General features: G+C 40.5%; 1 protein-coding gene across 2 annotated transcripts in view; it reads left to right on the forward strand.

Annotated features, from left to right (window-relative positions):
- The first annotated feature begins 223 nt into the window (after nt 1-223).
- The window catches only part of LOC111146071 (transforming growth factor beta receptor 1), a 52,086-nt gene continuing 38,194 nt past the window's right edge, over nt 224-14,115 (forward strand). For both annotated transcript variants that reach the window (XM_022501448.1, XM_022501449.1), the window contains exon 1: nt 224-313. In XM_022501448.1, the coding sequence (XP_022357156.1) occupies nt 229-313 (85 nt within the window). In that variant the 5' untranslated portion in view covers nt 224-228. The remainder of the gene's footprint in view (nt 314-14,115) is intronic.

A 14,115-nucleotide genomic window follows, 5' to 3' on the forward strand; every position in this document is an offset into this window, starting at 1 on the left:
CCAGTGGGCCTGTAGGCGGGGCTCCGGGCTGGGTCCCGCTCGGCCGCTCGCAGACGGCCGGGAGGCGGGGCCGGCGGGAGCCCGGCAGCCAATGGACGCTCAGCCCCCGAGCAGTTACAAAGGGCCGGAGCGAGGCCGCGGCGGCGGCGGGAGGTGGGGCGAGGCAAGGCTTGCTGAGGCTAGGCGGCGGCCGGGCCGGACCGGGCCACAGGCGGTGGTGGCGGGACCATGGAGGCGGCGGCCGCTGCTCCGCGTCCCCGGCTGCTCCTCCTCGTGTTGGCGGCGGCGGCGACGCTGGTTCCGGGGACGATGGGTGAGCGGCAACGCGGCGGGGCTGGCGGGCGGCTGCGGGGCGCGCGGGCCGGGCCCGGCCTCTGGCTCGCTCCCTCTCTTTCTCAAACATGGCGCGGGGCCGGGGGCGCAGGTGGCGGCGCCGGCCCGGGGCCGGGCTGGCCTGGCCTGGCTGCCGCCACGCAAACCGCGGGCAGGGAGCGCGGGCGGGGCGGGGCGGGGGCGTGTGTCTGAGCGCGGGTGGATGTGCCCGGCAGCCGGTGGCGGCCCCTGCTCCCGGCTCCCCTGGGGGAGGTGGCGTCGGGTAGAGCGTTCCGAGGACTGGGCTGCCTTCTGGGGAGAGAGGGGGCGCGGACCGAGGGCCAGAGGGTGTGTGGCTGGCCGGGCTTGGCGGAGCCGGGGCGCTGTGTGGCGTTGTCTGGGCACCCCCTACCCCCGAGCGGGAGGGTGCCCGGGGCTCCCGGAGCCTGGGGCGGGGTTGGGGTCGACCGAGGCTTCCCGGGTGGGGTAGGAACTCTGAGCCTGCCGGGCGGTGGGAGGGGGCGACGTGTGATGGAGACCCCCGGGTCACAGGTCCGCCCTGGCTGAGGTCGCCGGCCCGACCCCGCTGAGAGGGGCTGCTTCTCTAGCCTGGGGTGGCTTTGGAAGTGGAGTCGCGAAGCTTTGTGTGAGGAGGAGGAGGCACGAAGATGTGCGGAATGTTTCTTCTTTCGTGCGTCTGGGAAGTGTTGAAGTGAATCCAGTAACCAGAAGGCTACAGATTGTTTTCGTAGTAGAAACTTGAACGTTTGCTCACTCTGCGGGGTTTGGAATGTTTGAATGGAAATGACTCTGTGAATTGATCAAATGCTTTTATTTCCTTGAAGGAATATCGCTAGTGTTCCTTTTCTTGAGTGACAGTGGTTTGAATCAGTAGTCTCTGTGTAGTGGGCTTTCAAGGGAGAATGTTTGCTCCGTTTTCCAAAATACTAAATCAGGATGGGGTACGTTGTCATAATCAATCTCCCTGGAAAGAACAGTGAAAAACTTTGTTAACATCCAGATTAAAATACTAGAAACTGAAATATAGATCCTTAGTGTTAGAAACTAAATTACAGTGAAAGTACATTTCTGTCTCTAAAACTGAATACCAAATGTTTTAAAAAACAAAAGCTCAAGAATGAGAGTGCCGGTAGCTGTCTGTTAAGAGTTTACTATGTTGTAGACGCGTAAAGTACACCAGAGTACATTATCTAACGCTTATGATAAAACCCTCAGGGTTAGTGGCATTTGGCCCATTTATAGATGAGAAAACTGAATTTGGAACAGGTTAAATACTCAATTGCTAGGGACTGGAGTTAGGATTTGCACCCAGAGTTCAGTGTTTCCAAAACCTACGTGCTTTAATTAAAACAAACAAACAAAAACAAACAAACAAAAAAAACCCCCCAAAACCCGCACACACATGACTGGCACAATCCATATTTCTGTTCAGTCCACTAATGAATAATTGGTCTTTATTATCCAATTTTTAATTTTACCCTTACAATATGTAAATCAGGTTGGCTTCCTTCTGACTCCTAGCACATTCCTGGAGTCTCTTCATATTGGGCCTACGTTAGAGGAAACTGGGTATTTGACACTGGTCTAAGGAGTGGGGGCAAGGTAAATATGTGGACAGGTGGGAGAATCAATAGTTACCTATTGGCATTAAGTTCACTCTTTTCCACTTAGCCTGGCACACTAAGCGTTCATGTATTCAAGTAACAGTTTTAGACTTAGTTGATATAAGGAACATTGCTCAGTCCATGTTTGGGAGAAGCTTATAGACTACACTGGCATGTATACGATACAAAGCTGGTTCAGGTGAGTAATAATTCTTGAGTCTAGACTACCTGGACTGGTCTGCCCACGCTTGTTGGTTATGTTGATGTTGATCTTTCATACATTCTGAAGAAGCTCAAATGCACTTTTAAATTTATAATTTGGCTTCCTTTTTAAGACCTTGCAGTTGTTCCTTATTGTCTGTCAGTTTTGTATTTCTCTGCCTAGCTTCTCCTCTTTCTAACATTGATTTCTGTAGGGAAATTAGTTCCCTGTCCCTAGTACACGGATGAGTACTGTACTATGTCTACATATATATTCCTTGTGAGATATATGTGTATATATATACACATACGTATATCCCTTGTGAGAATCTGGTTTCCTTTCTGCCATCATGTGAGTTTTTTCTTTGAAAACATGCCTAGAACCCAACTCTTCTTTTTATCAGTGCCTCTTGAATGTCTCTTCCTTTCTTTGTATGCAGCCATCAGGTTAGTCCTGCCTGTTACTCTTAAATTTAGTTGTTTTCCAGTTTCTCTCATGTAGGCTTTTCTATAGGCTACTGCCAAGCTAATCTTCCTCAAGCATCCTCACAAAGGGTTTACAAGATTTTCCATTTGTATTCAGCACTTAGAGAAGCACTTGTGGTTTATGATTAAGCCATCTCTGAGTATTCAACCAAAGATCTCACTTCTTGCTACTACTCTAAGCCCTCAGTTCCAACCATTTCTGTTTTTCCACTGACTCCTGATTTTTTTTTTTTTTCTTTTTCCCTTTTAACTACATACTTAATTTTGTCCCTTTTGGGAGTATGGGGAGAGAAGTTCTCAGTTCTGGCTTCATGTACTGGTTTAGTTCCTGAATTCTTTATTTCCCCAAACTGTAGAGCACTTAGGGTTACAGTTTGGTTGTTTATTTCTTCCGTCTTGTGCTGTTATTTATCTATACTTGTGAATGTGTTATAGGTCCCCAGAGGGCAAAGGTATGTCTTTTCTTTCCTTTATGCTCTCAGAACCTAACACTGTGTTTTATATTCTGTTCCATTTACATGCTTGTTGATTAAATGAATTTCATTTGACTGAACATTCTTTGGTATTTATACTGTTTTACATGAGTACAGTTTATGCAATATTAATTGTGTATATAATAATAGGAAAATTGTGTAATGTGACAAAAGAGCAGTTGGTTATTAGATTTGATTATTAGACCCAACTTCACCTCCAGTTATGCAGAAAATCTAAATGGCACCCACATTTTCTAATTCATGAGCTCTTGAAGACCAAATGAGAGTTGTTTTGGAGTTTGAGATTGCTATTTTGTATTGACAGTAATAGGTAGGGCTGATGTTCAGGCAGCAGTTGCCACTGGGTCACATGTGTTTTGATTGATCAGACATCCTTTCTGATTGGTTGGTACCATTTTGGAACCAGTTGTTAAATATTTTTAATATCTCCCCTACAGAAAGGCATCAGCAGTCAAAGAGAGAAATGATTAATGTAGGCTGATGTGATTGGGGGAGGCTTTCTGGGACACTTCAGGACTTAAACGGACTTTGAAGGGTAGCTAGAATTCAAGTGGGCAGAGAGGGAGATTTGATGAGTGGTAAGCTGTCCTGAGGCCTACTCCAGGGCAGAACCAAAAGTTTTATTGACTGGCTGGCAAGTTCCTCTTTAGAGTTGAGTTCCTTATTCTATACTGTAGGGTTTGGATGTAGTAACCACTATTTCTTTCCCCCAGTTCTGAAAACTCTGTAATCTGTGACTGGAAACAAAATAAAAAGGTAATCTAAGTGGGATGAATAAGGGAAAATAATACTATGGGCTGCCCACCAGGGGTAGGCATTCAATTGGTGAAGATTCTAAGTCACTTCAGTTTATAAGGGAAGAAAATAACATAAGAGGTTAGGTGAATTTCTCAGGGTCAGGCAGAACTAAGACAAGAATTTAGATTATCTCCTTCCAAATCTGTGCTCTTTAAGATATGAAGGACTTGGAGGGGGGAGGGCAGGGTTAATGAAGTGACTTACCTAAGTGAAGTTATCTTGAATTTCACAGAACTTATGAAAAGTGACTTCTGATGGACTGTGGGCGGGGAGGGGTGGTGGTGGTGGTGGTGGTGATGGTGGTGGTGGTTAAAAAGTCCTCAAGAGGAGGTCAATATTTTTTTATATTGATGATAAAAAGACCTGGTGTAGAGCTTATTGACTGAGAAGAGTAGGCTTCAGTAGTTTAAAAGATGGTGAAACTGGGGTTTAATTAAAATGGATGTAATTGAAAGGCCTTGCAGTTACACGGTCTAGGTTTAGAATTTTAGATGATCTCCTCTGTTTTTGAAATTAAATAGGAAACTGACATAAACAAAGTAATGGAGAGGGAGATAAATCTGTTCCTCTGGGAAGGGCTGCTTATGTGTAGACCTTTGCTGAAAGGTTCTTTTAGGCCTGTTGAAACAGTTTATCTGAACTCTGCACCATTCAGGTAGTATCTTTGTAGTGTATCAGATATGTTCATTTCTAATGACGTGGGTTTTGAAAATGCCATTATTTTATGGATGGCTCTTTTGATGTGAGAACATGTTTCTTCAAACCACAGAGCCCTCTGCACATGTCAACAAACTGCCTGCCTTTTGCTGTTCTTTCTTGGTTGTGGCTTACGTAATGCAAGTTCTCTGAACAGATGGACTGTGGTTTATTATCATGTGATTGGGTCACATCTTTGCTTCCTGCTTCTGGAATTGAGCAGATACTGGCATGTTTCTCAGTGATTTTCATGCTTTGTCTCATAGAACTGGCTTGGGAAAACTTTCTTAAAAATTATGGTTTATCTTGACTGAGCCTAGCTCTAATAGTTAGGTAATTAATGCCTTTCTTAATTGAGTTTTCGCAATATCAGATCCAAACATTATTCATAAACATTAAGTTTGTTGCTACTTTGAAATAGATCCAGTTTTAGCTGTACAGTTTTGGCCCAGATAATGCAGATAGGTTTCTTATGGTTACCTTTTTTGATATGGACTTATGATTGGTTGATTTGTAGGGCTTTTGCCTTAAGACAATCACTTTCTCAAACATTATGAAGAGTAAGAATAGAGTAAGTCTGGATTCAGTTTGTATGGGTCCAATTTTATAGATCAGATCTGGCCTTTTGTAAAACTGCTCTCTTGTTTTGGCATTCCAAGAGAATACACATTATAAAGAATGATTCCTAACTTAAAAAAAAAATATGACTTGCAGGGGATACAGGTTGCTTTGACATTTCTTTTGAAGATTCAGTGGTCCATGTACCATTTTATCAGTCTGGAAAGAACATATAAGAATGTGCTAGGGGAGCTTGGGTGGCTCAGTGGGTTAAACCTCGACTCTTGGTTTGGGCTCACTCAGGTCATGATGTCCTGGTTGTGAGATGGAGCAGGAGCACCTTGTAGGGCTCCATGCTCAGTGCAGGGTCTGCTTGGGATTCTCTCTCCCTCCCCCTCTGCACTCGCCCTGCTTCATGCTCTCTCTTCCTCTCAAATAAATAAATAAAATCTTAAAAAAAAATGTGGCAGGATTCTATCTGCCTATGTCATTTAATTCTCATAGCCAACCCTGGGTGATAATTGTATAATAGCACAAAATCTTCTTATTTATGTACCAGGTAATTTCCAAGAGAATTTTTATTTTTCATTTATTTATTTGTTTGTTTGTTTTGTTTATTTATTTGACACAGAGAGAGCGAGAGAGATCACAAGAAGGCAGAGAAGCAGGCAGAGGGGGAGGGGGAAGCAGGCGCCCTGCTGAGCAGAGAGCCGGACACAGGGCTTGATCCCAGGACCCTGAGACCATGACCTGAGCCAAAGGCAGAGGCTTAACCCACTGAGCCACCCAGGCGCCCCTTCCAAAAGGATTTTTAAAAGATGTATTTATTTTAGAGAGAGAGAGAGAGAGAGAGCGCGCATGTGAGAGAGCACAGGCAGGAGGGGGAGAGAGAGAGAATCCTAAGCAGACTCCTTACTAAGTGTGGAGCCCATCATGGGGCTCCATCTCATGACCTGGGTGGAGATCACAACCTGAACCAAAACCCAGGGTCAGTTCTCAGCTGACTGCATCACCCAGATGCCCCATTCCAAAAGATTTTTTTAACGTCTGTTTGTTACTAAGTCCAGGTGACCAGTGCTCAAGAGGTAACTGTAGGTTTGATGACATTGGTTCCAACCAAAGATTCTTTTCAGCTCTCTTAGATGTTATCCAAAGATATTAATATTCTTTCATCTTTTAATCATAAATATATGTATTTTTAAAAAGACACTGCTTCAGATAGAATAGAGGTCTGTAGACTAACAATAGTCTAACCACTGAAGTTCAGATGATTGTGCATGACCATTAACTCCATCTGCTTGGGTAGGCAGAATGAACAGTATTTTTGCTCAGATTGTAACTTAGTTTGTATCTATGAAAGTTTATCAAAATAAGAGCTTCTGTGTTTCCATTTTGCAGACCAGGAAACTGAGGTCATGATGTTAATAAAGGGTGGGACCTGCGCTTGAGTATTTCAGACGGTGTACTCTTACCTGTATATCGTGTTGCTTCCATAGACAGCAAAGTCTTTGTTTTGGCACTTCATCAGGAAGGTTTCCTCTTTTCTTTTAACCATGGGCCTTTGCTTCAACTTGTCTTGACTATAGTTTGCCTCTCCACAACTCCAAGTTACTCAGAGGCTTGTAGTCTTTGAATTATAGTTTTAGGTAATTTGAATCTCTCTGATGAGTCTAATGATAGTTGATCACTCATTAGTTGTATTGATTTACGTATTTTCATAGCAAACTCTTTGCTTTTCAGAGTAACATGAGCACAGACCTGAAAGTATCTGAAAATCTGAATTGAGAAAAGAAAGCTGTCACTGTCCACCATGAACACTTTGGCTTGTTCTACCCCCCCAATGTTTTTTTTTTAATATGATAAAACCATTTTTTAATCATTCTGTCTTTTTCAGTAGTTTATCAGAGCTAATAAGTTTGTTGTTTTTTTTTTTTTAAAGCAGATTTTATTTATTTACCTGAGAGAGAGCAAGCGAGATAGTGCACAAGTGGCAGGGATGGGCAGAGGGATTGAGAGAGAGAGACAAGCAGACTCCCCACTGAGCAGGGAGCCCCATGCTGGATCTCCATCCCAGGACCTCAGGATTGTGACCAGAGCTGAAGGCAGATACTAAACCAACTGAACCACCCAGGCGCACTCTGCTAATAAAAGTGTTTTTAGGGGCGTCTGGGTGGCTCAGTTGATTAAGCATCTGCCTTCAGCTCAGGTTATGACCCTGGAGTCCCAGATAGAGTCCGATATTGGATTCCCTGCTTGGTGGAGAACCTGCTTCTCGTGGCACATGCTCTCTCTCTCTCCCTCTCTCTTTCTCGAATAAGTAAATAAATAAAATCTTTGAAAAAACGTGTTTTTAAGTTGGCAAAGAGCTTCAACTTTGTAGAAGAAATAGCTCATTCAATCTTAACGAATATTTAGTAGAGGCCAACACAATGGGAAATAGAGAAAGGCAAACTTGCTTTCAAGAAATAAGATGTTTGGGAAATATGATAATTACAGATTCAATAATAGCAACCACAGGCACTGCTTTATAGAAATGGTAGGAATTGATCTCCTGCCTTGTGGGATGGGTAGAGTTTAGAGTGGATGAGGCATTGGGAATGGAGTAGAAGGGTGGTTCTATGACATTTCAAAGAAATCATAGGAGCTGGTAGTGGGGCCTTTGTTTATATGGCTGTCACTTTGCCTCCATGCTCTTCTCTATGTACCTGCACAGCCTCCTCCCTCACCTCTTGCACATCTTTGCTCAAATGTTAACCTTTTTCTCAATGAGGCTTACCCTGACCACCCTTTAAAAAGTTGCTATTATCCTATTCTGCCTTTTTTTTTTTGTAACATTTACTACCTCCTGAAATCCTTTATTTACTTACCCATATTTACTTATTTACTATGTCTGTTATCTCCTTCTTCCTACTAGAATATAAGCTCTGTGATAATGGATATTTTTGTCTTGTTCACCAGTGTAAAGGACACAGACAGTATGTGGTGTGTTATAGGCTCTCCGTAAGTATTTGTTAAATGGCAGTAGATCTTAGTTGTAGAAAGCTGAAGTACGAAAATTAAGGACTACATGAAATCAAAAAAGAATGACCAGGATTTTTACACCTGCATAATGCCTAACTATGCCTAGTAATGCCTAGTAATGAAATAGCTGAAAGAAAGATTGAGGGGAAATGAAGTCTGATTTGAACATGTTGAGTTTGAGGTAAAGGTAGCATCATCAAGTGGAGTAGGCAGCAAGATGTAAGACTAGAACATGGCTGGTAATGGGAGGGAATCTTAGGCAAAGAAGCAATTACCAACATTTGCCTTCCACCTCATTCTCTCTCTTGCTGTCTTTCAATTCTGGTGCCCTAAAAAGCCACCTTAAGTGAAGTATTTATTTTGACCCTGAACTCCTAGCTTAGATCTGGAACCTTGCTCTGTTCACTGAGATACTCTTCTCTCCTGGATTGCAGATCTGTGCTTTGTTCCCTTTACCCCTTCCAATGCCAAAGAAGTATGTACTCAGAATTATTTGTGATCTTTTGATTGTACTGACATTAGCCTTCATGCTCTCTTTGACTCTCCTGGATGAGGAGAGTCTCATCTCATCTTTCCTGAATGAGGTAGAAAAGAGGCAAACATACAGGCTCTCAACCTCCCTAGCATTCATAGCTTTGAGATGAGTGTTATTTTGTAACTTTCTTATGTGGGAAAAATTTATTCACTGATCAGCTTGTGTACTCTGGCTGTTTTCCAGAAAAGGATTTTAGGAAACTTGAAATAAAAACATATGCAGTAAGACCAGAACTAATGATCAGAAAGATAAGAGCCAATAAATAAAAGGGGAAAAGAAAGAACAATTATCCATAACTTTTAGCTGAGGAAAGCTTTTGTAGTTGAACACAATAGTTAGCTCTGTGTTTTCTAGCAGTGAGAGCAATAAGGGAACCTGATAATTTGCATTTTGTTGCCTATTATTGAGCATTTATGGGAGGCTGCCACTTTCCTTAATAAAGAGGAACCGCAGACACAAAGATGCAACTCAGGGAGAATCTCTAAGTGGTAAGGGGTTGCTGGACCTCAGCCCTGATTCTCTTTCTCAGAGAATCTCTTCAACATGTAGTGAGGAGCATGCTACCATTTTTCTTCTTCATACTAAGTCTGTGATCCAAGTATGGACACACTAGTCTTACCCTAATGCCAGTGGAACAGCTGAGGTAAGATTGTAGCGTTTAAATCAAGCTTTGCTAAAAGCTGGAGGTTAATGAATAGAGAAAGCAACATGAAACTGTTCAGGCTGGCTTACAAAGACATTTTCCTCATGTCTTTATCTTTTGGCCTGTCTCCATCATCTGAGTGCTGCCACCAGAAGTGAATAGAGCTAGGCATTTATCTTTCTTCAAACAGGGCCAAAACAGCAAGGTGCAGAGAGTGTCTTTGCTTGGGTTTCCTTTTTGAAGAGCTGCCTCCTTTCTGGGTGATGGATGTTGGGAACGATGACTTCCTTTTGGAGAGACCACACTCACTCGGAGAGTGTGGCCCTACACATGTAGGTTGCATAGTAACCCCAATATCCATGTCAAAGATACCCACGGATGTTACCATGAAGGCTATTCTTTGATTGGAGACATGCCGAGTTCAATGGGAAAAATAAGTTTCTTCCTATTCTTGAACATCATCTATTATAGAAGTCTTTGTATAGGGGCATGGGAAATTAAGTGAAAAGTTTGGGTTTATCACTCTCCATGACTTGCGTAGATTCAGTTTCCTTCCTTATCCTGCAGTTCCAGGGTTTCGTTCTCATCAACAGGGCTGAGCCTCCTTATTTTTGTTCATTTGCTTTAGGATAACCATTCCATCCAGATTTCCTAGGTGTGAACCTCACTGATTACATAATAGTGCGTATTTATAGTTCTAGGACACCTTGTGCGGGCATCCTGTTACATTTCTACAATATAAGATCTTTAAATATGCATCGAAATACAAGTAGCTTTCATGGAAAAAAGCAAAAACAAATGGCTTTTTCTTTTAGAAGTGAGAACTGATAAATATATTTGACAGTAATGAACATGGAGATAGTTAAGCCTGAAGAGGAATGTAGAGAGAGAAAGTCACTAACTATGGCTTTTCGTTTGTACAAACACGACAATATATGTATGGTCTTTGTTGGTTTTTTTCCTTGATGTATTCATTCCCAAATCAAACCATAATGTGCTCTAATTGAGTCTCTTTGTTTAGCACATGGCTGTTGATTTGAGTACTTTCTGCAATTGAAAAACTGACATTTTAATTTTGTTATTCAGTGTGCAACAGATTTAAATAAAAACACCAAGATTGTGTATTGTAGATTTTCTTCAACAATAATTATATGTAATTATTTTACCAAAATAAACAAGTTAAAGTAGTTTTAGCTGTTTTATCTCATTTCACATTTGGAAAAAAATTACAAACCAGGGACTAGAGGTTGCTTGTTTTTCTCAGTGAGCATAGATAATTTCTGTTTGCTGGTTCCAACTAGTTCACCAAAGCAATACAAAACTGATGCTAGTAAAAAGTACTGAAAATGTGAAGGGGAAGTACAACTGGAAATAGGTCAGACTGGCTACGTGCTACTAAAAACAGTTGGTAGTTTTCATGTGGTATCTCAAAAATTTTAAAGGACCTGTGAAGAGTAAATGAAATTATAGCATACTTCCTGCTACATAGAAAACAAAGTAAATGGCAGTTATTAAGGAAACTATTTTTCATAGAAACAGAATTTTTAGGCTAGAAAGGATCATAACTAAGGGGATCATGATTACATTTTGTCTCACTTTATTTTACAGATGAGGAAACTGCAGCTCAGAAGGTATGTGGTATTTCAGGATAATCAGGGTAATTTCAGGATAATAATTAAGCTAATGACTAAACAGGAATCCAACATCTTCCTCACTCAGAACCTCACTTAGCATCCCTTTTCATCATGACCCAAGTCTCCATTAGGGAGAATGATTTTTTTAATTACCTAAATTTGTGGAAGATCTTTTTAAATACTATCAAATCAGACCCTCAACAGATGGATACATAGATGGATAAATAATGATGAAATCAATATAACAAGATAGTAACAACTACAGAATTTAGGTTGTGAGTATATAGGTGTTTGCAGTTGTCAGTTTTTCTGAATATTTGAAAATCTTCATAATAAAAAGTTGCTGGAGCATAATTTAAATAAATCTGTAGTATCTCCTCATCATCCCAGATGTGTTTCTGTCATTGATCTTTCTAAATATAGACAAACCAGCAGTACTTGCTTTAGCCAAAGGAAATAAAACAATCAGGATCCAGTGCCTCTGGGATACACATTCTAGGCCCTTTCTTTGACATTCTTCAAGGATTGATTGAGAACCACAGATCTGTCATGACGTTTTCTTTTCCTTTTCTTTCTTTTCTCTCTCCTGTTTTGTTTTGTTTTTTTTTTTTTAATTACAAAGGGTAGTTGTGCATTGCAAATTTGAAATTCCCTAATCACCAACAAACAAGCCAATTAACATAGTCATCACTGTAGATCACTTTCCTATGAACAAATGCTCTAATTTTTTTTTCTATTGTTTTGCTTTCACCATTCCCATGGTAAATTTTAACTTTTGTTCTCTTCCTTATTTATAATGCATTTATAAGCTTGGGTCTCTCTCCCTTCATGTAGTCTTTTTTCCAAGATCACAGTCGTTTCTTCCACTTTATTCTTTAAAAACCCAAAAATAAAAAACATGGCCACGTATTCTTTTAGCTAGGGACTTTCCACCATTTCCCATCCTTTAAGTTTTGTTAGATCTAGCCTTCCCTTGCCTTATGATGGGAAAAGGAGAAGGAGGGAGGAGTTTCAATAAATATGAATTTAGGAGTCAGGCAGAAACTGTGGGGGATGGTCTTCAGGGAGCAACAGACTCAGAATTAGCTGGGCATTGCAAACAGATGGTTTATCCTAAGGAAATAGCTGTCTAAGCAATTGGGTGCTTGCATCTAATTTAGCTTAGAGATCCTGGAACTGGAGAAAAAATCTCATGGAGCAAATGGATACAATCACCTGTGAAACATTCTAAACCATAGCTAGGGCCTAGTAATTACTGACTTCTGTATAGATGTCATCAATTCTATACATATGCTACATAATTCTGTACAGCATAATTCGATGTTGTTATCTTCAGTTCTCCAAAGGCTAATAACATCAAGCCCTGGCAGACCCTTATCTTTTAATAACCAACCCCCTAATAGAGGTCTTCTTCAGTAACCAAAATGCTAGGTAGCATCAATGCTAACAGCAATTTGAAACCTATATTCACAGTGCTAAGCCCCTGGATATTTGTTTCATGTTGTCTGAAAACTTTCCTTGGTTGGTTCTTCTGAAAGGAGCTCAGACAGCACTAGAAGCTCACATCTTCATGCCCCCAAAGAAGTCATGGATTTAATGGTGAGAAATATTATAAAATACTATAGAAACATGAGTATTGTAAAAGTATAAAAGTCCCACCATTTTAGCTGGCCTTTTTGTCCTTGCTTGGTTTAATTTAGCCATATTCCTCTAGGAGACTGCAACCAGAATTGAACAGCTTGCTTTGATATTTTGTTTGACAAGGAAGATGAAAATTTCAGACTAGGGAAGTCAAGAAATTAAAACTTGAGGGGCGCCTGGGTGGCTCAGTGGGTTAAGCCGCTGCCTTCGGCTCAGGTCATGATCCCAGGTCCTGGGTTCAAGCCCCACATCGGGCTTTCTGCTCAACAGGGAGCCTGCTTCCTCCTCTCTCTCTGCCTGCCTCTCTGCCTACTTGTGATTTCTCTCTGTCAAATAAATAAATAAAATCTTTAAAAAAAAAAAAAAGAAATTAAAACTTGAGTAACTGTATGTGTGGTTCATCAGGTTCCTGAAATTTCCATCAGTGTCTCTACCATCCCTCTTTTAGCTAAATTCAGTGAGTTTTTGTTCTGAAAATGTATGGGAATGACATAAAGCTAAATACTAAGAGACTCAAGTATAGAAAGTGTGATTCCTTCTGTGGAGCAGGAAATAGGAAGGGCTGGGTGTTGGGGGGGCTGAAACCTTCTTTTGTTGTGTGGGTAACAGTCTTGTAGAACTATTTGACACCTTAAACTCTATACATACATAACTTTAACAAAAATAAAACCCAAGTTAAAAAAATAAGTGGTAAATGTGTGACAGTTATAAGTCTATGAATGCTTAATAAAAATGAAGAGTTGAATTTCTCTCTGAAAAGTCAGATTCTCAGGTTGGATTAATAATGTACACAGAGGGCTTCAAACTTAGCTATTTTTTTTTTTCAAAAGACACCTAAAGTGACATGAAAATGTTGAAAATAGTAGAATAGAAAAAAGCAAATCTGACCCCAAAAGATTAAATACAGTAGGATTAATACATGACAAAATTCAAGCAATAAAAGCATTAAAGGGAAGAAAGAGGTATATTTTATATTGATGAAGTACTGTCTCTCAAGACATGTCATGAATCTTTATGCAACTAATAATGTCAAAATATATAAGGCCAGAACTGTTAAAAATACAATAAGAAATTGATAAATTCACTATAGATGAAGAAAAGAATATTTGAATAACAGTAGTAAAGATATAATACATTCCAGTTTTTTGATCATGAACAGTATTCTTTTAAAATACCTCTTGAGTTTTTCCAGAAATTGATGATAAGAAGGTCTACAAAGAATACCCAAATTAGAAATTCATAACAACTAAAAGAAAAAGTTAAAATAAATAATACATTCACTTATTAAAATTTACAAATCACTTTGCAGAATATTGATATCTTATAGTATTGAATCGTCCAGTGAGGAGACTGGCATGTTCCTCCATTTACAAATAAATAAATTTTATTTTATATCCTTCTTAATTTATGTCAAATAAGTAATGCTTTGAAGCATTCCCTTTGGAGGTCAGGTCTTATGTATTGTTAGATT

Source organism: Enhydra lutris, unplaced genomic scaffold, assembly GCF_002288905.1.
Source record: "Enhydra lutris kenyoni isolate GAN:26980312 unplaced genomic scaffold, ASM228890v2 scaffoldscaffold13, whole genome shotgun sequence".
NCBI classification, from domain to species: Eukaryota; Metazoa; Chordata; class Mammalia; order Carnivora; family Mustelidae; genus Enhydra; species Enhydra lutris.